Source organism: Cupressus sempervirens, chromosome 8 (genome assembly GCF_028749045.1).
Source record: "Cupressus sempervirens isolate cs-2001-9-10 chromosome 8, ASM2874904v1, whole genome shotgun sequence".
Lineage (NCBI taxonomy): Eukaryota > Viridiplantae > Streptophyta > Pinopsida > Cupressales > Cupressaceae > Cupressus > Cupressus sempervirens.
Window position 1 is genome coordinate 51501359 of NC_143125.1, and position 22235 is coordinate 51523593.

Genomic DNA, 22235 nt, shown 5'->3' on the forward strand with positions numbered 1-22235 from the left:
CCTATCGTCATCCTAAGAAACACAAGGATGAGATAGAGAAGGCGATTAAGGATTTGTTGGAGATGGGGCATATCAGGCCCAGTAAGAGCCCCTTTGCTTCAGCAGTAGTATTGGTAAAGAAGAAGGATGGGACGATGCGCATGTGCATCGATAACAGGGCACTGAATAAGAAAACAATTAAAAACAGGTATCCCATTCCTAGGATTGATGAGCTGATTGATGAGTTGCACGGGGCATGCTTCTTCACCAAAATTGATTTGCGATCCGGATACCATCAAATCAGGATGAGAGCAAAGGACATTGAGAAAACAGCCTTCCGATGTCACTATGGCCACTTTGAGTTCATGGTTATGCCATTTGGTCTAACCAATGCACCTGTTACATTTCAAAGTTGTATGAACCAGGTATTCAGCAAGCAGCTGAGGAGATTTGTCTTGATCTTCTTTGATGACATCTTGGTCTTCAGTAAGACCTAGGAGGAGCACTTACATCATCTGGAGGAGGTGTTATCTATTCTGGAGAGAGAGTCATTGTATGCCAAGGAATCTAAATGTGAGTTTGGCATGACTGAGCTCCTTTACCTTGGGCATATCATTAGTGCAGATGGCGTTCGGGTTGATCCCGAAAAGATTAGAGCTATTGTAGAGTGGCCTACTCCCACAAACCTTACACAGCTTAAGGGATTCTTTGGTTTATGTGATTTTTATAGGAGGTTTGTTAAGGGATTCTCACAGATTGCTACACCCTTGACAGATCTTACCAAGAAAGGAGCCTTCGTGTGGACAGGGGCAGCACAGAGGTGTTTTGAGCATTTCAAGCAGGTAATGTCTTCATGTCTAGTTCTAGCTCTACCGGATTTCACGAAGCCTTTTGAGCTTCATTGTGATGCATCAGGTGATGGGATTGGAGCAGTATTGATGCAGGAGAAGCATCCCATTGCATTCGAGAGTAGGAAGCTCCGGGGAGTTGAGAAAAGTTATTCTATCTATGACAGGGAGATGTTGGCCATAATGCATGCATTGGCCAAATTTCGATCATATTTGGTAGGTGGACGTTTTGTGATCAAGACTGATCACAACAGTATTAAATACTTCATGAGCCAGCGTGATCTTAATGACCAGCAACAAAAATGGGTGACTAAATTGCAAGCTTATGACTTTGACATAGAGTTTGTCAAAGGTAAGAAAAATGTGGTGGCTGATGCCTTATCTCGGAGACCTCACTTATGTGCTCTGGCAGAGATTTCAGGAGATTGGAGAGATCGGATTATAGCAGAGTATGTCGGAGATGCTTGGGTTTCTGGATTGATTTCAGGTACCATACAGGATGATCGCTATGAGGTGATAGATGGATTGATCAGAGTTTAGGACAGGGTTTATTTGATTCCATCATCACATTTGAGAGAGGCGATACTGAAGGCATTTCATGATGCACCCACAGCTGGACATCCGGGGGTCTTCAAGACCTACAGGCAGATCCGAGAGCGGTTTTCATGGAAAGGGCTCAAGGATGATGTTCAGAGGTGTGTCAGGGAGTGTGTGGTTTGTCAACAGAATAAGAGAGAGCACACATTTCCTGTAGGTTTATTACAGCCCTTGCCCATTCCTGATAGGAAATGGGAAAGTATTTCGATGGACTTCATCACTGGTTTACCACGAGTACAGGGAAGGGATTGCATCTATGTGGTGGTGGACCGCTTGACAAAGTTTGCTCACTTCTTTGCTATTCCCTCCACTTACACAGCAGCACAGGTGGTAGATCTTTTCTTTAGAGAGATATTCAAGTTACATGGGCTGCCCAGATTCATTGTCAGCGACCGGGATAGTAAGTTTATGAGTGTTTTTTGGCAAGAGTTGTTTAGGTTGTGTGGTACAGATCTTACACCTAGCACTAGTTATCATCCGCAAACAGATGGGCAAACAGAGATTGTGAATAAATGGGCGGAAGGATATTTGAGGAACTATGTAACTACACAACAAAAGGCTTGGATCAGATGGTTGCATATGGGAGAGTATTGTTATAACACCACTTATCATATGTCCATCAAGATGACTCCTTTTATGGCACTCTATGGTTATGAAGCACCTAGCTTCATGGATTTAGTTTTGGGGGATAGTAGAGTGCCCAAAGCCAAAAACTTATTGCAGGATAGTCAAGACATCCTGAAAGTGCTCAAAGAGAATATACAATAGGCCCAGAATCAACAGAAATTGTATGCTGATCAGCACCGAATAGAGCGTAGCTTTGAGGTAGGGGATATGGTTTACTTGAGGCTACAACCATATAGACAGTCATCGCTCAAGAAGAGCGGAGCTGAAAAGTTGAAACCTAGATTTTATGGTCCCTACAGAGTGATTCGCAAAGTGGGCAAAGTCGCCTATGAGCTTGAGCTTCCAGAGGGCAATCGAGTGCACAATGTGTTTCATGTGTCTAGGCTTAAGAAAGCCATCGGTCAGAGTGTAGTGCCTTCTGCAGATTTACCCCCTTTGGATGAGGAGGGGAAGCTTGTGTTAGTACCCGAGGCTATTCTGGACACCAGAGAGAGGAAGCTTAGAAACAGGATAGTGAAGGAGTATTTGGTCAGATGGAAAGACCTGCCGGAGGAAGATTCTACATGGGAGAGTGAGCAGGTTATTCAACAGGCTGGACTGAGATTGCTTGAGGACAAGCAATTTCAAGGGGGGCGGACTGTAATGTCCCCATTTTAGCAGTTGACCAAGTGTGTGTGCGTTAGCCTTGTTCTACATGGTCCCGAGGGCTAACGAAGGGTTTAATGGGATCTTGGAGTGTTTTGGCCTAGTCATTTCCAGTTTGGGCCAAAACGAAGTTGATTTACTCAGTTTCAGGGATACTTACTATTTTTAGTAAGTCGGCAGGACACAGTGCAGGTCAATTTTGGTGATTGGATTCGATAATCCTCGGTGAGAGCTTTCCGATGAGCTATCACTCGCATTATTTGGAGTCCGATTGCTAATACATTTTAATGCCTGAAGTTTTATTAAAGTAACATCTAATTTAATTGTAAAATATTAAAGTGTTACTTTAATATTTATTTTATGGTGATGTGTACCCAAGGGAGACAAGGGGTATTTTAATATATGTTTTATATATTACACATCTTTTATCCCACATTGCCCATATGAGTTGAGTGAACCCTTGGAAATAGAATAAAAGGAAGCATTTGTGGCTTCATTAGGCAGGTTGAATATGAGAAGAAATTGGTGTGTGAGTTGCAGCTCCGTTCTTGGCATTTGAGGACGTCTATCCTCTCTTGTAACATTCTAGACGTCATTCCCTTGGGGTTTGGCCTTTGGAATTCTTTGTTATTGGCTTCATTATTAGACAGTTTAGTTGCATTTCCGGCTACAGGCAGATTTGGTATTTTGCTCATATTTTGCTCATATCTTCTCCACTACTTGTCCGACGCTTATGCCGCTTTGAGGGAATGATATTACGAAGGTAGTGGACTGATTGAAGGACAAAGTATTGTAGCAACAAGTTCGAAAGCATGGGCTGGAGTATTATGTCAATACTGCTGAAGTAATTAGTGAGTTGTTAAATCTGCCATGTATTTGGTTTTATGAATTCTGAAAATAACATTTTATTAGCAGCAGTTCATTTCCACTTTGCATATTATTGTAGTTTCTTTCTTGTTTATGTTGTATGATACCAATTCCATGCACGAAATACAACAAACAAATAAACGTTTGATTTTCGGAGTTATAAGGGGTTTAAAACATTAAACGGAGAAATAAGAGGTTGCATGCAAACTGTTTGACAAAATTCCTTTCAGCAAATTGGTTTAGTTTTTTGGGACATCCAGGGGTGCCCATTACATAAAGTATTTAGAACATTTACTTATAATCAAATAAGGGTAATTATGTGTATGTTATCCGGATATCAAAATTTGCCTCAATTCCTACCTTTTTGAGCTATGTTTATTCTCGGAATATGCCTCATTTTAAACATTAAAATAGTCACTTACTCTTAGAGTTCTTGAGAAATTTCGCCCTTCAAATATCTTCGGCTTGTTCCCAGCTCCGTCCAACACTTCGAATTTTCAAAATCCAACTTTCGAGTCCAAAGTTATCGCAAGTTAATGGAAGAACCAAAAAAACGAATTTTCAATCGCATCATTAACCATTAACCTCTCAAAAGGTTAAGGTTAAGCTTCAAATTACGTATTTTGGAGGTGGTTAATTATCCTCTCCAAAATTATGTATTCTCTCCCCCATCATTAACCTTTTAAAAGGTTAAGGTTAATCTCCAAAATACGTATTTCGGAGGTGGTTAATTAACCTCTCTAATCAAGTTAGTAAAAGAAGAGAACTGAAAGGATCAATCACTGGCTAATGCTATTACTAACTATTCAATTGGAGATAATCCAGCAAAGCTTCAACACATGGAAACTGCGGAGGCATAAGCTATTAACAAGAATTGTGTGTCAGAATGTTCAAATGATAGTGAAGGCAAAACCCATCACAAGTTCGATGTACAGGATAATGATGAAAAAAATTGAGAAAACGAAAAGAAGAAAATGCACAGCATGATATCTATTTAGTGATACATCAATTGTTTGACCAAATACCAGCCCAATCATAGACAAAGAATGTGGAGATTAGCAACAACTGCAAACAAAAATAATGCACAGGAGCAAATTTGATCCAAGTTTCCACCCTCAATCAGGCCAAGACAATGCACGTGAGCTGTATAAAGGAAGATCCTTACTCTCAGCTGCAACTTTCCTCCTTCTCTCAACATGCTCGCCTATCACACTACAGTCTGAGCATAGACAAGGCACGTTACCTATTTTCACTCTCTTCTCTCAATATTACATCTTGCAGGCAGATAGACGGTGCAGGGGAGTTGTTTGATAAAAAGTATGCACAATGACAATCCACGTAGCTGCGCACTTGAATCTTGAAGGGTGTTACTAAATCATTTCCAAATGGATTGAATAATCAATGTGAGCACAAATGTTTTAATAAGAAGCCATATCAGATGGACATTATGAAGTGCCTTCATACAAACATGATCAGTTGTCATTGAACCAACTCTTTCACCTTGACATTCAATCAAACACGATCAGTTGTAGTGTCTCAAATTGTGCATTTGAGATCTTGAAGATAGAATCCTTGAGAGATTTCTCTAGAGAACAATGACTTGCAATTGCACTTGAAACTGCAAGCCTAAGACATGGCTCCTCGGTGCGGTTAGGGAAGCAGAGCATTGAAGTAAGAGACGACCATCTCTTCTCCCTTCCGGATTGGCTTTGTCACATGCAAAAGCATTCCTCTTCCCACATTAAGTCTAGTCACATTACGGATGCAGGAATGATTAATAAATAATGGAAGTAGCTCTAGCCCGCGACTAAAAGAAAACAGATGCCTTAGCACGAAAGTTTATGCAGTAATGCCATGAATGTGTATATGCAAGAAATAAAATTTAAAAAACCAAGAGCCTATTAAGACCTTTTCAATAGTTTTGTGAAAGAAAACAAGTACCAACCGAAATTGTTGTGCTAGAAGATGACCATATGCCAAGAACAATTGTGAAATATATCACCGATTCAAGTATAAGTAACCTTGTTATGGGATCATCGTCTCGTAATGCAATTATGAGGACATTCAGACGTCATGATATTGCAGCAAACATTACAAGAACAGTCCCAACACTTTGTTCCATATATGTTATATCAAAAGGAATACTTACTTCAGTGCATACAAATGTTTCTTCCATACAAGTTTGTGACAACAACAATGAGCCAAAGGGACATTCCAAGGTTAATTCACAGGGTTCAACCGTATCAAGAGAAATGATCAAGGAGACATCTTCAGACTCCATTGAATCAACTGCACTTCAATCTAAAGATGTACAATTTCAGGGATAATCAGACTTTATACCAAAGTATACTGAGCTTAGAAAACAATATTACAGTCGATGATGAACCAATCTCCGTGTCACAGAACATTGGCACCATCATGCACGACACCATGACTGATTCTAGAATGCAATTAAATTATGCCAATGAAGCATTTATATATTCAGAGAGCTCTATGTCATCTCTTGTCAAAAAGCTCAGGTGCTACTGGTGAAGAATCTCAATCTTCCAGCTCAGCTCATTCAGATGCAGAACTAGTGAACACCAAATTGTTCAAATCAAATCCCTTAAAAAGACGTGTCCCTAAGGAAGGGCACTTAGCATATGTGATTTAAACGTGCACAGATTTCAAGGTTAAATTGCTAGTAAGTTGGCCATGGGCAGATCAGAGGAAATCTACACTCTCATGTCCACGAAACTACCTATTTGATGGTTCTGTCAAATCTCATGTCTTTTTAGTATGACCTTGTAAAGAACAAGTTTTTCATATTGGGGTTAATTTTAGTGAGGTTAATTAACCTCTCCAAAATTACGTATTTTGGAGATAGTTATTAACCATGAAGAGGTAGTTCTTAACCTCTGTGTCTATATAAGGAGTCTTTTTGGCTTTGTAAGGAACATTTTAAGACTTTAGAAAAAGGGAGCACTATGTTAAAATCTTGATTAGAAGATGATATTTGTAAAGTATGTACAAATTTTGTCTTTGTAATCAAAAATTCTTCTTAGCTTCTTGTGCAAGAAAATAAAGGAACGTGCAATTTGAGTTCTCCTCTTTTGAATCTAAATTGTCAGAAATATTGATTCTTTTTGCAGTGAGCATTCTCATGGTATGGTGCAGATGTTTATGCATCTTCAGATCAGCATTGTGCTAATAATAGTTCTTAAGCGTAGATCTTGATTACTGTTATTAGTGGTTTTAAGTTAGTCCAAGAAAGCTTTGAAGTTGCGTGGTGCATTTGTCATCAATGGCTTTCTATTTATCTTTTAAAGTTTGATTTCACTTTTATTTGAAAAACTTCAAAATTATATCATACGAGTGAGTTGCCCCTCTAAACGCTGAGGAAGGTTGCATACCAAGGGCCTATCCAACTATTGTGAACGGTTTGCCACATACACTCCATTGGACCAATTTTACAATGACAAATCTGTTCACCAACAATGTATTATTTAAATATATGAATAGGTTAATTGGTAGGGTAAACTAAGAATCTTATATACTTGAAAACTTACATTGAACAAAAATTGAAACCTTACTGTTAACTACATGTTTCAAATCAAAGTAGACTATGAGACCACTCTGTTATCTGTGTGTTGTTTATACTTTGGGTTTTGGGTTGACTAGAGTGTTGACCAGTTCCAGGACGTCTACCAAAGGCTTGGGGGTTCTGTGATTGTGATGTTATACTGAATTGATCTTTGATCTTTCAAACTCAACCATGGTAATGTGTCTGGTATGCTGTATGATGTGAGTTGATCTAATGTTCATTATTGCTTTCCAGTATTCTTGTGTGCAGCTGAGGTGAATGTATGACATATTTGACTTAACCATTTTGAGCCTTCGATCAGTATTTTTGGGAATACTTTCCAATTACTCGTAGAGAACTGATGTGTTATTGTGAATTATCTTTTAATACTTTTTAGTCACTTGTATAGGACTGAGGTGAAAATTGTGATGCTTTGATTTTTACTTTTATGAGCCTAGGGTAGGTAATCTATATGTTAAGTTGGGAAGTGGCTTGCAATGGGGGTTGGGGCCCAAAATGGCTGCCAGGGTAACTCATTGTAAGTAGTTTAATAAGTGATAACATTTCATTAAATGGGTTAAAATGAATTAATAAGATATTGGTACCACAGAAAGTCACTAAAGGACCGAAGGATTAAAAGACTAGTCGGGTAACCTTAGAGTTGACTCGTTAGTAGGCCTTGTCAGTACGAAAGGATACTAGTGCCGCATAGAGTCACTAGGGGGCCGAAGGATTAAAAGACTAGTCGGGTAACCCTAGCGTTGATTCGTGTGATGACACTTGCCCACTAGCAGTATAGATTTACCACATGTCTTTGTGTGCCTCTGGGTCTAGATGTCAGTTTTAGCTTGGAACCTTTGAGTTAGATTGATTTTAGGGTTTTCTGGACTTAGAGAGTACTTTTGATTTTTGGATTGATAACCTGTTTGGGACTTGAGACTATCTCCTTAACGCGGTGGGAGTGGGCCTTTTTGGGTTACCATGCAATCGGGTGGTAGTGCTTTTTACTCTTACCATTGAGATCCGTCCATTGATACCATGGTTGGAGTTTCCTTGTCTACATTTCTTTTCATCCTATTCTTGCATATTATGACAGATGGTTATATCTTTATGAAGGATGATTTCACTCATTGTATTGTACTTTGTTTGATGGATCCGAAAGGGATGATGTAATCTATTTTCATAAATGTATATTCTTTTAGCCTTTCATACCCTGTGACATGTACAGTGGATGATTAAGCATTCCGAATTTTATTGCCAAGTGGCATTCGGAACAAATGTAAATTATTAAAATGGACTTTGGACTTTTAATTATTCTTTCATGTGGATGTGGTAATTGTTAGACTTGGTATTAATTAAATTTAAATTGACTCAACATCTTGGGATCCTTAAGGAATGTAATCTGTTATGTTTGTTTATGTGTGATTGTATGTTTTGCTTCCGCTATGTTATAACTGTTGTTGTTAAGTTATTATCTTTAACTTTTTTTTTTTTAAAAGTTTGGCAAACTTAGTAAAACTTTAGGTTAATTCTTTTGGATCCCTTGGCAAGAAGTTACACAATGTTGCTAGTAGGCCCAGATAACAATAATCGCATTGCAACTCATTGTTCTCAAGTTCTACTAGACACAGCACTAATCCAACTACAGGTCATGCGATTGTTACTCATGATTTATTGTCATATATTCTTTGTTCTCAAATGTTGAAGAATCAATAATGTAAATTAGTTGGTGTATTATCATTATCCATCCTTGATCATGAATGAAGCAACAATGTCGAAAATTAACCACATATTGTTGTTAAAGGAGTTATTAGAAATTTCGGAGTATCTTTTGTTACCCTACTTGTTGGGTGTTACTGATAATATAGACCCACAACTATAAATTGTCTTCACTTTAAGTGATAAGTGATCACATTGCTAATGGCATATTTTGTGCATGATTATTTGAAGCAAGCATGGATGAATATTACTTTACGTAAGGCATTGGTCTGATTTGTACAGAGGTATTCAACATATATCTCTGAGACAAGATCAGTTTGAATGGAAACAAATTTGAATTGCTAAAATGATACTTGCATTATACATGGCTCGAAATCTCCTAGGCTACACCCAAGGCCAGAAGGGTCAAGCAATAATGGGTGGGGAGGAGAAGAAAACCCTGCAAGACCAAACATATGTCGATAAATGAAAGTAATAAAATGATAAAATTGTATATACCGAGTCAGCTCATGGTAGACCAATGTTTAGATCTCGGTGCCTAGTCGAGTGGTGGGATTGATACTCTAGTACCAGGATGCTAGGTGGATGGACAAGGTGTTCCATGTCTATTTCTGAGTAGGGAGGACCTTTCTCGATTGAGATTGTGTGGAGATACTCAAGGGTCCGCGGTTGGGAGGTAAAGCCCCTAACAATATTTCCCCTCTCCACCAAATGCCAAGACATGCACAAGACAGAAATAAGTTATGCATTCAACATCTGTTGGTAACAGGTATTTTACTTTTATGATATTTGAAATCACACGTTGAAGATATGTTAGATTGATTTATATTGTTCAATTAGTTATTTCCTTCAATAAAATCAGCTTTTCTCGTCAATGTAAATGGTAACCGGTTAGATCAATTGATCTTCCAAATCGACATGGATTATATTTATATGCTTGAGATAGGCCTACTTGATGGATATTATAATTGTCCTTTTACGTGAAAATGAAAATAAACGTATCTTTTAAATTGTGTGTTATTGCCATATTTAGCAACAGGAAAGACAAAAGGATGATACAATGGTATTTGATGCCCTAGACGGTATCTATCATTATGATGCAGTTGTATTTGATGCCTGAATCGTAGTTTTCATTATGATATAGTGGTATGACTATTTGTTCCCTAAGTGGTATATGCAGATTAAGTTGAGTTTTGCAGATGTTGCTCTAAGTGGATTCCGGTTTCAAAATTTGGGGTATGTAAAACTCAAATTCTTTATTTAGATTTATTGATGATGCTATCAATTGTTAGTTATGAAATTTCTGTTAAACTGATTGTAACCATTAATCTCATTCACATGAACATAACTGTTATAACTGCCTTCCCATGAATATGAAGTAGTAACTATATTTCTATGATATGCTAGTTGTTAACCAAGGCCGGAAAAAGTGGATGTTACAAATACTTCTTTTTTTCTACAACCTTCCCATATTAGATTTTTGTTGAAGTCAATCCTGAGGTATTTATAATTCGTAGCTTCCTCAAGAACACTACCCTCAAAATAGAACTTATGCTAATGTTGTTTGTTTCTTTTAGGAAAAATTATGACTTTAGTCTTACTGATATTGAATTGCATCCCTACCATTTTGTAGAAGTGCTCAAGCGAGAGCAAATGTTCTTGCAAACCATGAGCAGAATTGGCAACCATAATGAGATCATTTGCATAAAGGAGTAGTCTTATTAAAATTCACTTAACTGGATACCCTCACCATTTTGTATGTCTAACCATTCTTCAAGTTTGTCGATATATAGGCCAAACAAAGTAGGTGAAAGAGGACAGCCCTGTTTGACCCCTATATCGCTCCTAAAACACTCTAAAATGCCATCTGAAGTTCTGATTTTGACTTTCACCTCTTCATACATCCTATGAACAGCAGCTTTGAGATTCATTGGGATCTCCAATTCTTCCATCCTAAGCCAAAGCTTGTCCCTAGGGACAATGTCAAAAGCCTAAAAAACCTCATCCTATCTCTCCCACACTTTTTCAATAATGTGACTCAAGGTGATACAATGGTCAACATTCAAGTGTTTTGGCCCAAAACCAGCTTGCCCTTTTGCAACTATGATTTTCCTCAGCCCATTCGCTGATTTTGTTTTCTATCATGCTGCCAAAAAGTTTTGCAAAAAGGGTTGATAATTATTGTCCTATAATTAGAGGGATTATTAACAACGTCGCTCTTATGGTATAGCAAGGCTAATCGTCCAATCTCTAGGAAACCCATATTGGGTGATATTATTGAAGATTTTCATAATGTGTGGTACAAGAGTTTTCATGCCCCACTTGAGATACTTTGCTTGAAGTTCAACTAGGTCTTTTGCCTTTCCGGTACTCGACTTCTTAGTACCCATCTCAATCTCCTACACAATGAAAAGACCTTTCATATTGCTGACCAAGGGTGGCATGTCCACCTCATCTTCTCTTTCATAAAGTTTCCTAGCATACTCAAAACACTGAGTGGCAGTAATAATATTTTTAGTTTGTTTGTTTCTTGGTTTTAGTCTTAGTTACCGATTCTCTGCTGAAATGGCCGGATGTTGGTTCTGATGCGTCTGGATGCTTGGGTGCATTACGATGCTGCACGGATTCTCCCTGATAGCGCATCCTGGGATTGAGGGTTCTTGGTGGATGCACTACAGCGCATCCAGCAAGAATCCATAGGTCCAGGATGTGCTTCCTAGAAGAATCCAAGAAGCATCCAGGCCCATCTAGAAAACACCCGCAGCCAAAACACATTTTAGATGTCAATTTTAGCATGTATTTAATTGATGATGATGAGAATGTGGATTTTTTTTAGAATCCTTATGATTCTGAATGACTGAATTTGATTAGTAGATTTGAGGTTGAACTATCAATAGTGAAGCATCATGTTATGGAATGGTTTATTTTTGTATATTTCTTGCATTTCTTTGCATACATAAATTTTAGTACACACACACATGGACACACCCAAACGCATCCAAAATCCCAAAGAAAATTCCACACATCAGCGCATCAGCACCCCGCACCCGCATCAACATCAGAATCAGCATCGGTAACTTAGGTTTTAGTTCTTTCCAAAATAGTTTTGGGTTATTTTTACCAAGAAAGATTTGATCTTCTCTCCTTGTGAACATGAAAACAGTTTTTTTCTTCTTTAGGATCTGCTTGTACACGTTGATGTCAAGGCTTGTTTTATTAGACTCTCTTAGCTTTCTCCTGGCAAGTTTCCATTCCTTACCAAACCATGCATTGGCTGGAAAACAATTATAGGCCAATAAAAGGTAGTAATCTTAGACTTGGGTTGTTGAGCATCACCCACAATTGCACAAATAATTTAGGAGAAAACATGTGCATTGATGAACTAGGAAGCAAAAGGAATAAAACATATCCCAGAGCTACATGAATGGAGAAGATTAAATATGCTTCTAAGTCAATTATTGCCAAAAAAAAGATGAGAATGGAAGGCATTGATACAAGGAAATGAAAGAGCGTGACAAAGCAAGTAGGAGAAGAAGAAAAGTTGCCCCCCAATCTCAAAGTAAAGAACAAGAGTATGGGATATGGGAGGGAGCCTGAGGAGCCACAGGGGTATAAATAAATCCTTGGGAAGATGAGAAAGACCCCGTTAGATTGTTGTGAGGACACAAAGAGCAATGTCGAGGATAAGCATCGATGCCCAACTCCAAGACAAATGGAATGTAATAGGAGGTAAGAGGGTAATAAGGAGAGAGTGAAAGCCACCGAGGAGGTTGAATACCTCAACAACATTGCCTTTTTTAGTGGTGTGTGGTATCGGTCAAGACTCAAGGATAACCCAAGCATAGCGTGAAGAATGGTAGCTGTCACGCAAGAACAAAACAAATCACTATGGTTGATTAAGGTGAAGGTGAGGAAGAAAGAAAGAATGGCGAGCTAGTGAGAGAAGGGAGGAATAAATATTTTGAGTGAAGCTACAGGGAATGGCAAATGTGAGCATTAAATTGTAGTGAGAATTGTGCAAAGTTGAGAATAAGAGTGGAAAGATTAGAGAAATATAGGCCTTTCTCAGGCCATAATTGTTATATTGTCTCTCTAGATTTGATAAGAATAAAATCATTTATCCTGTTGCAATTGAAGTGTTATATAGGTAACAGAGTCTATGTTGGTGATTTGTGTTTTGTAATCTAAATCCGTAGGCAGAAGGAGTTTTCTCTGCACTAATAAATCTGCAAAATTGGCACACCACAAAATGCCATATAGCAGCTAACACAAAAACCTGATTTAATACCAATCTGATCCAAATGCAAGTTATCCAGAAACAAAATCTCCATAACAGTGCACTACAGAAACCTAAAAAATATTAAAAACAGGGTTAAGAATTTACTATTTTGATGAATTTGTATGCTAGTGTACAATACCCTCTCCAAATCAACAAACAGAATAAATTAGACGATATGTACAGTAGTTAAAACTTTGCCCAACCTACACATTTTCTCAATAGAATGCAGATCAAATAGCAATAGCCAGTGTCTGATGTTCCAAACAATGCATTTAAACTATTCGCATTGACATAATTGCTCATGTCCAAGCAGTTGAGGTGTACAATCTAATGGAAATGAGTACCACTAATAAGAAGAGGACCCAAATTTAATTCTCCGTCATTGCTATGGCTCAAACCTATCAAGACAACTTTTAAGGTAGCTCGTATTCTCACCTAAAATTTACCATCCTAAACAGAAAAAAAAAAGTACTAGAAATAATTACTAGATTCCCTTAAATAGCCAGAATGTGTCCTATTCAGTGCAAATTCAACATAAACGACTCACTAATTGGGATTTGGCTAGCAATACATCTATCAAATTAGAACTACGTCTAGTTGTAATAAGCACCCAATACCTACCAGTAAATCTTGTTATAACAAGCACCCCCTTATTACCATTCAAGAGTGCAAGTGTATAATGGATATATTTCAACAGGATTTCAATCTAGTTATGCACATATTCCACATAGAAGATCTTTCACTAGATTTTGATAGACATGTCCAGAAGCTTAGAATTGAGCCTCTTCTACTAAGCATCCCTTATGACTGGGTCTTGTTGTCATAAAAAATCCTCCAATTTACCAACAGTACATAGGTATAATGAATACAAAATTCTGAGCAGAGCTCATCATACTGAGTACCCAAACAACATAGAAAATCTTTCATAGTGATTTATCAAGTAAATTTTCACTAGATTCTAATAGGATCAAATTATAATGAGCGAATTCTTGCTTATCATGGTGTCTCATCAAAATAATCACCTACTTACAAAACCTACATATGTACATTTATCATGAGTTTAACCAAAGCAAAAGAGTGGATAAATGATCATGATTATGATAATGTCATTGGAACCGGATCTCTTGATAATAAGTCACCCCTGCTTTTTATTAAATCTCATTGTTCAAAGCAACCCGTACAAACCACTCAACAATAAAATGGATACAACACATTCAAAATTCCTAGTTCATACTAAATGCATATTTAAATACAAGGTTGTTAGCTTAGATTTTGGCAGGAAACATTCCAGGATTGGATCTAGTTTTCCTTGTATTAAGAATACCTTACATAAAACTCAATAACACATAGGTAGAACAAGAAAAATAAGAACTGTACTACCCAAATCAATAGACAACCGTATATTTATATAACACCAAAAAAAGAAGATATTACTTGAAACCAACAGATCACAGTACGTGGTTAATAATACAAAAAAAAAATATTTATACTAAGAAAGTCATGATAGCCAAACAAGGGTATGTAATGGAAATTAAAATATAATGTTGGAAATCAATCTATAACAAAACATAGGTATAATATGAAAAGATTGTACTATTTCCAGAAATGAATTGTGATTAGAAATGTTTTAGTTAAATAAGGACAAAAATGAGGATCCCTGCCTTTAAAAAAAGCCTAATGGCAAAAGTCAAAATAGGTATACAAGAAAAAGCCCACCAAAAGGATGATTACTAACACAAGCAGAAAAAAGGAGACAACACAGAAAAGAACCTATTACCAAAACTGGACACCAACGCATCCAACACAAAATATTAAAATTCATTCACTCATCCAAATTACTTGGAGGGAGAATGGCCCAATCCCAAGCTGCCTCCCTTTCCTTAAAGAGATGGGATAGAGTTCCCTTATTCCTTTTGGTTCTGGTAAACTCTTCCTCAAAAAATCTCATGCTTGAAGCAGTGCTCTCTAGGCATTGCTGCTTAGAGTGAGAAAAATGACTTCCGATTCCTCCGAATCCTTGATCTTTCTTTTGAGAAAAGCCATCATGTTTGCATAACATTGATCATTTTATGGTTGAAGTAGCAGGTAGTACAAGGATAGTGTTTATTATTTATTTTTCTAACCTTTTCTTTATCAACACCACTCAATTGGTCATCCTCCTCATCTCCGGTTCCTTTCTCTCCTCATTTTTTGTGCTTTCGAGAGGGTTCTCAATGTTGTTCTTATTTTTCCATGTTAGTTTGTTAGCTTGGACAATTGTTTATCCATATGTGATTATTTAGTAAATGATTGTTTTCCCAACTAATTTGTTAGAGTAGGGACAATTATTTCTTAAATAATTGACTGCTTTTAGAAGCAACTAGAAACCAATTTTGTTATTGAATGTTGGGTTGTTTTAATCTCAACCGTTAGTTTTTCAACAGGAGTAGTATAAAAAGGGGTCAAGGGGCATTTGGAGACCACAAGTTGAAGAAACATTTGCAATGATAGCAAATAGTGTTGCGGTGTTAGCAAGGACATAGTGATAGCGTTGGAGATAGCAGTGGGGAATATCAGCGGGAGAAATTGGAAAGTTGTCAGAGTTTTGTCAATAGGAAGCAAAGAATTTTGTATCTCTTGATGTACTACAGTTTAATATAATTCCTCATCTATAGAACTGGTTTCCCCTTAGGGGTTCTTCAAGGGACAATTTATTTTAAAATATTGTGTCATTGTGTTGCAAATTTCTTTCCATATTTTTATTGGTGAAGTTGCTGTTGTGTTATTTTTCAATATTAGCTATGAATTAATTTTCGGCAGTTAAATAATCTTTTAAGATAAGAGATTAATAATCAGTAACTACAATATTAATTTTCACATGGTATCAAAGTAGTGTTGAGGGTAGAAAAGTTTTGCCCTAGGAAAGAAATTAAGGGTTTATAAAACCTAGTTTGATCTCTTTAGATTTATTACTGCTTTTATCCCGTGAAATGGCTTCAGTTGGTTTGAGAGATCAAGACAAATTGGATGGTGCCTCCAATTGTGGTGTCTAGAAGACCGAACTTTCTTTATTGTTGGAAGAGAATGCTATCAAGGACTATGTTACCAATGTTGTAGCTATACCCATGGATGCAACACTGCTTGTAGCATATAAGGACGATGCCAAGATGAGGAGGATAATCCTTGATGGTGTCAAGAACCATATTGTCCAAATATCTCAGAGCTAGATATAGCGAAGAAAATATGGGACACCATTTTGAATCTATGCCAGAATGCTACCACCAATAGGAAGATGATTCTTAGAGAAAAGTTGAAGAATACCTGGATGAACTAGGGAGAAGACGTCACAAGTTACCTCACCAAGCTTAGACTTGTCAAGGACAAGTCAGCAATTATTGGAGATAGTCCCACTGATGATGAGCTAGTACGAATAGCCCTAAATGGGTTTACTAAGCAGTGAGGTGTCTTTGTTCAAGTTGTCAGTGGACGAGACACCTTCCCGAGTTAGGATCGATTATGGAGTGATTTCACTCAGGAGGAGTTTAGACTAGGTCTTGTCAATGGGGCCAACAAGAGTTAGAAAAGTGAGGTGGAACAAGAGAACGTTGCACTAGTGGGAAAAGGGAAAGCAAAAAACGGGTCTAGCAAAGGACCGAATTCACAAAGTGAGAAAAAGAAGAAGGATTTGTCTAAGATCAAGTGCTTTAGTTGTCACAAGTATGGCCACTATGTTAGTAATTGCTCGCAAAGGAAGAAAGGAAAGAAGCAGGTGGCAGCTTCACCAAGTGCAGAAGAGCTCTCTACTAGAATAGAAGATGAGTTTGCACTCATAGCTTGTATGGTTAGCTCAACCTCATAGTGTGTTTGGTATATAGATAGTGGGGCGTCATTTCATACGACAAGAGTTAGAGAGTAAATCTCCGATTATAAGGAGGAGAACACCAATATCTAAATTTAGATGGGAAACTTGTTCAAACTCAACTCAGTTGGGAAAGGGACTTCAGTTTCAGAGGGAGAATGGAAAGACAATTCCACTTCATGATGTATTGTATGTGTCAGGCTTAGGTATGAATTTGGTTTCCATAATTGTCCTTCAAGATAAGGGGTATAAAGTACTCTTTAGAGGGGAACATGTGTTAATCAAGCATAAGGATTAGAAATCACCCATAACTATTGGAGTTAGGAGTGGTCGCCTTTATAGGTTGCAGTTTGATACTCTTAGACACTCATGAGCAGCAGTAATCCTAGAGATCTTGGAGAGCTATGGCATAGAAGGATGGGTCATATTCATTATGGAGCACTTAAATTGCTTCGTGAGATAGTGACAAGTGTTCCAGAGGTGAGCACAGAGCATGATGATGTATGTAAGGGATGTGTGTTGGGGAAGTTTGCAAAAGCATCGTTTCCAAGGAGTGACACCAAATCTGAGGGTGTTCTTGATCTAGTACATTCTGATGTATGTGAACCAATGTCAACGAAATCTCTCAAAGGATATGAGTACTATGTTACTTTTATTGATGATTTCTCCAAAAAGACCTACATATACTTCTTGAAAACCAAGGATGAAGTTTTTAGTCAGTTCCAAGAGTTGAAAGCCCTTGTGGAGAACTCGACAGGAAGGAAAATAAAGGTTCTTCTATCAGACAATGGAGGCGAGTACAAAGGAAATTATTTCAGGATTTATGTACCACAGAAGGAATCAAGAGAGAATGGATTGTTCCTTACAATCCGCAACAAAATGGAGTTGCTGAGAGGAAGAACTGTTCTAGATCAGAGGCAACAAGGGCTATGCTACATGACCAGGAAATGGCTCGCTACTTATGGGAAGAAGCATGTAGTACAATAGTTTACATTCAAAACAGAGTTCCACACAAGGTACTAGGGAAGATGACACCAAAGGAAGCTTTAACAGGGAAGAAGCCAGATGTTGGTCACTTCAAGATATTGGGAGTTTGGCATATTGTCATATTCCAAATGATACATGTACAAAGTTGGATCAGACTACAGAGAGGGGGTACTTTGTTGGTACAATGAAACCTTTTTGGCATATAAGATTTTTATTCCAAGGACCAGAAGAATTATTGTTCGATGTGATGTCAAGTTCATGGAGGACAAGGCATTTAGAAGGTCCAAGAATTCACCAACAGATGATTAGAATGAGCAGCCTGCAGAAGCTCCAAGGCCAAGTCAAGGGCAGCAAAGCTCAAATATAGTTACCAATACAAGTGTAGGCTTAGGTGGTGAAGATTCACAGAATATGGAATAACTGGTGGAACAAGAAATGCATCAAGAAGACCTAGAGGTTGATATTTCATCCTCTACAGTTGGCAGCAGGAACCATGAGGTTCATGATACACAAAGGAATACTCAGGAGTTTGTGGGAGCTCCTAGGAAGAGTACTAGACATCGGAGCCAACTAGCTAAGTTCAATGATTATGTGGCACTAGTTAGTCAGTCGGTAAATAGTGAGCCTTCCCAGCTATCAAGAGGCTGCAGAACATCAAGTATGGCAAGATACTATGGTTGAGGAATATTCCTCAATAATGTAGAATGATGTGTGGGAGGTAGTGCCTAGACTTATAGATAGGGAAGTAGTTGGATCAAGCTAGATCTATGAGATAAAGCATGGTGCAGATGGTAGCATCGAGAAATACAAGGCAAGGTTCGTGGCAAAGGGGTTCTCTCAGAGGGAGGGAATAGACTATGAGGAGACATTTGCTCCCATGGCCAGGTATACATCTATACGAGCTGTGATCTCATTTGCAACACAAATGAGATGGCAAATCCATCAAATGGATGTCAAGACATCATTCCTTAATGGTGAGTTGAAGGAGAAGGTATGCATAGAGCAGCCAGACGACTTTGTAGCACACAACAAAGAGACCCACATGTACAAATTGACGAGAGCCTTGTATGGACTCAAGTAGGCTCCCAAAGCGTGGTATGAGTGCATTGATACATACCATTAAGAAATGGGCTTTGTGAAGAGTGAAGTGGATGCTAACCTATACTACTTGGTGGTTGGGGGTGAGGTTCTCATTCTTGTTCTCTATATCGACGACCTGTTTCTTACAGGTTCACTAAGGCTCATAGAAGATTGCAAGAGAGACCTTGCAAAAGAGTTCGAGATGAAGAATTTGGGACTTATGCACTACTTTCTAGGCATGGAGGTGTGGCAAACAGATGGAGAGATTTTCTTTGGTCAAGGGAAATACTGCATTGAAATCTCGAAGAGATTGGGGATGGAGGATTGCAAAGCCATGTCTACACCCATGATCACAAACTGGAGGAAGATAGATACATTAGGGAAAAGGATGTAGATCCCACCTTATATAGGCCACTATATAAGGATTGGTTCACTTATGTATTTGGTCAACACCAGGCCAGATATAGCACTTGCAGTAAACTCTCTTAGTCAGTTCATGGTTGAACCAAAGGGAATGCACTGGACAATGGCTAAGCATGTTTTGCATTATTTGCATGGTACAATTGAGTATGGCATCAAATATGTTTGAAGTGAAGGTATCAGGTTGATAGGGTATACTGATGCAGATTGAGCAAGAAGTACAAGGAACAAAAGGTGCACTTCAAGGTGTTGTTTCAGTTTGGGATTAGGAGTTGTTTCTTGGTTCAATAGGAAGCAAAAGTTTGTGTCTCTAAGTTCAACAGAAGCAGGATACATAGTAGCTAGCATGGCGGCATGTGAAGCTATATGGCTTTGGAAGTTGCTAGTAGCATTGTTTGGTCAGAGAGTTGAGACTACTATGATACACTACGACAATCAGAGTTGCATCAAGTTGTCTGAGAATCCACTATTTCATCATAGGTCTAAACATATAGATGTCAAATATCACTTCATCAGGGATTGTGTACAACAAAGGATTCTTCAACTACAATACATACCTACAAAGGAGCAGGTAGCAAACATTCTGACTAAGGTATTGGGGAAGGCAAAATTCATATACTTCAAATATTAGTTGGGTGTCATGTAGAACAACTTCTTGGCTAAGAGCGAGTGTTAGTTTGTTAGCTTGGACAGCTGTTTGTCCATATGTGATTATTTAGTTAATGATTGTTTTCCTAACTAATTTGTTAGAGTAGGGGCAATGATTTGTTAAATAATTGACCACTTTTAGAAGCAACTAGAAACCGATTTTGTTATTGATTGTTGGGTTGTTTTAATGTCAACCGTTGACTGAGAATCAATCTCGGCCGTTGGTTTTCCAACAAAAGTAGTATAAAAGGGGGTCAAAGGAGCATTTGGAGAACACAAGTTGAAGAAGCATTTGCAGTGATAGCAAATAGTCTTGCAATGTTAGCAAGGATGCAATGATAGTGTTGGGAATAGCAATGGGAAATATCAACAAGAGAAATTGGGAAGTTCTCGAAGTTCTGCCAGTAAGAGGCAAGGAATTTTGTATCTCTTGATTTGCTGAAGTTTAATATAATTCCTCATCTATAGAACTAGTTTTCCCTTAGGGGTTTTTCTAGGAACAATTTGTCTGAAAATATTGTGTCATTGTGTTGCAAATTTCTTTCCGTATTTTTATTGGTGAAGTTGCAATTATGTTATTTTTCAATATTAGCTGTGAATTAATTTTTGACAGTTAAATAATCTTTTAAGGTAGATTGATAATCAGTGATTGCAATATTAATTTTCACATTCCAGGGCAGGCCTCATTTCTGTTCACTTTAGTAGTCGTGAGCATGTTTTTCTGCTCTTTCCCACTGTGATCAAGGGGAGGACTGCTACTACACAAACTAACATCATCATCCAACACGGTTTTCTCAGTTTTATAAGGCACATACAATTCATCCTTGTTCCTGGGTTTTGGTCCTGCCAAATTGCCAACAACCAAATTACTCTTCATTTTGGCTTTAAAGTCAGTTTCATTCTTGCCAACTAGACCAGGACCAAGGTGAGGAGACAAGACATACCAGCGGTTCTTTTAAAAACCCTGTTGTGGCTTAGGGCTTTTCTCAGAGGAGGGCTTTTCACTGGTACATCCAGTCGTGGATGTTGGACTATTTCAGTGATTAGAAGTGTTAACGCAAACAAAGTAAACATAATTATTTCCAAAACAATTATATTCATACTCAAAGAGTGCCAGGGATAGAAAGTGGAAAAATTATTATTCAACCCGAATCAACAGATACTCATACATACGTCTAACAGAAGTTTTTACTTTTCCTAATTCAAACATAAGCGGGCATTGAATACAAGGCATTGAATACAACACAATAATATGATTAAGTGACTTGAGCTTTTTAGATTTTTATCAAACAAGAAAAATTAAAAGAGGGATTGAAAATTAATCACCTGATCCCAAGAGGCAATTCAGCCTTGCAGACCGAGAACCCATGAGTACCATTGTAAACATGAATTGCCTGCAGTACAGAATCTTCAAAGCAGAACGATAAACCCAGGTGTTTGTAGTTGTGGTACTCACATGCTGCTCTTTTGAGTAGAGCTGGATAGACTTTGATTTCTGGGATGGGACTAATTCCTTTTCCTTGGGTTGTAGACGTTGTGTTGGCGATATGAGTTACGAATGAACTGACCTCTTCTTGGCTTTGCTTGCATCCCAACAAGTTGGTAACTGGGATCGATTCAGATTTACTGGTACTTCCCTCCATTTCCTCTTCTAAACGTCTAGTGGAGTAGTAGATAGACTCGGTTTCTCAAAATGAATTGCATCCGCAAGGTTAGTGATTGTAATTAATTAATTGTGATTGTTGCTTTCCAAATTTATTACATCTTTTGTAATTATTTTTGTGTTATGAAATATTTTAATCAATTTTTGTTGTTTGGACATATTTTTTTTATGAATAGACCTTTTTCATTACTTATAATTTAAAGATACATTTTCACAAAAAAAGGGACTAGGGGATACAAGATCACCTCACGAGTTCAAACAGCACAAAGCTAGATTAACAACTATTCATTAAAAAAACATATATAAGCAAAAAGAAAAAAGCTCTCAAACTGCAAGAGCAGTGTCAATCGAAGGTGGATCTTTATCATCAGAAGCCCAGAAGTCCTTAGAGTTGGTGGTTGGCTCAAGGGGAGCCCAACCATCATGAGCAGCAGCATCAACATCTTTATCTACCTTTGGCCTGGGCGAAGAAATGG

At 37.9% G+C, this 22235-nt stretch overlaps 1 protein-coding gene across 1 annotated transcript in view; it reads right to left on the reverse strand.

Annotated features, from left to right (window-relative positions):
* Positions 1-21817, reverse strand: part of LOC149541568 (uncharacterized) — a 58010-nt gene extending 36193 nt beyond the window's left edge. Inside the window, exon 1 of the mRNA XM_089796776.1 lies at positions 21423-21817. Coding sequence (XP_089652902.1) covers positions 21423-21739 — 317 coding nt within the window. The 5' untranslated portion in view covers positions 21740-21817. The remainder of the gene's footprint in view (positions 1-21422) is intronic.
* Positions 21818-22235: the final 418 nt, after the last annotated feature.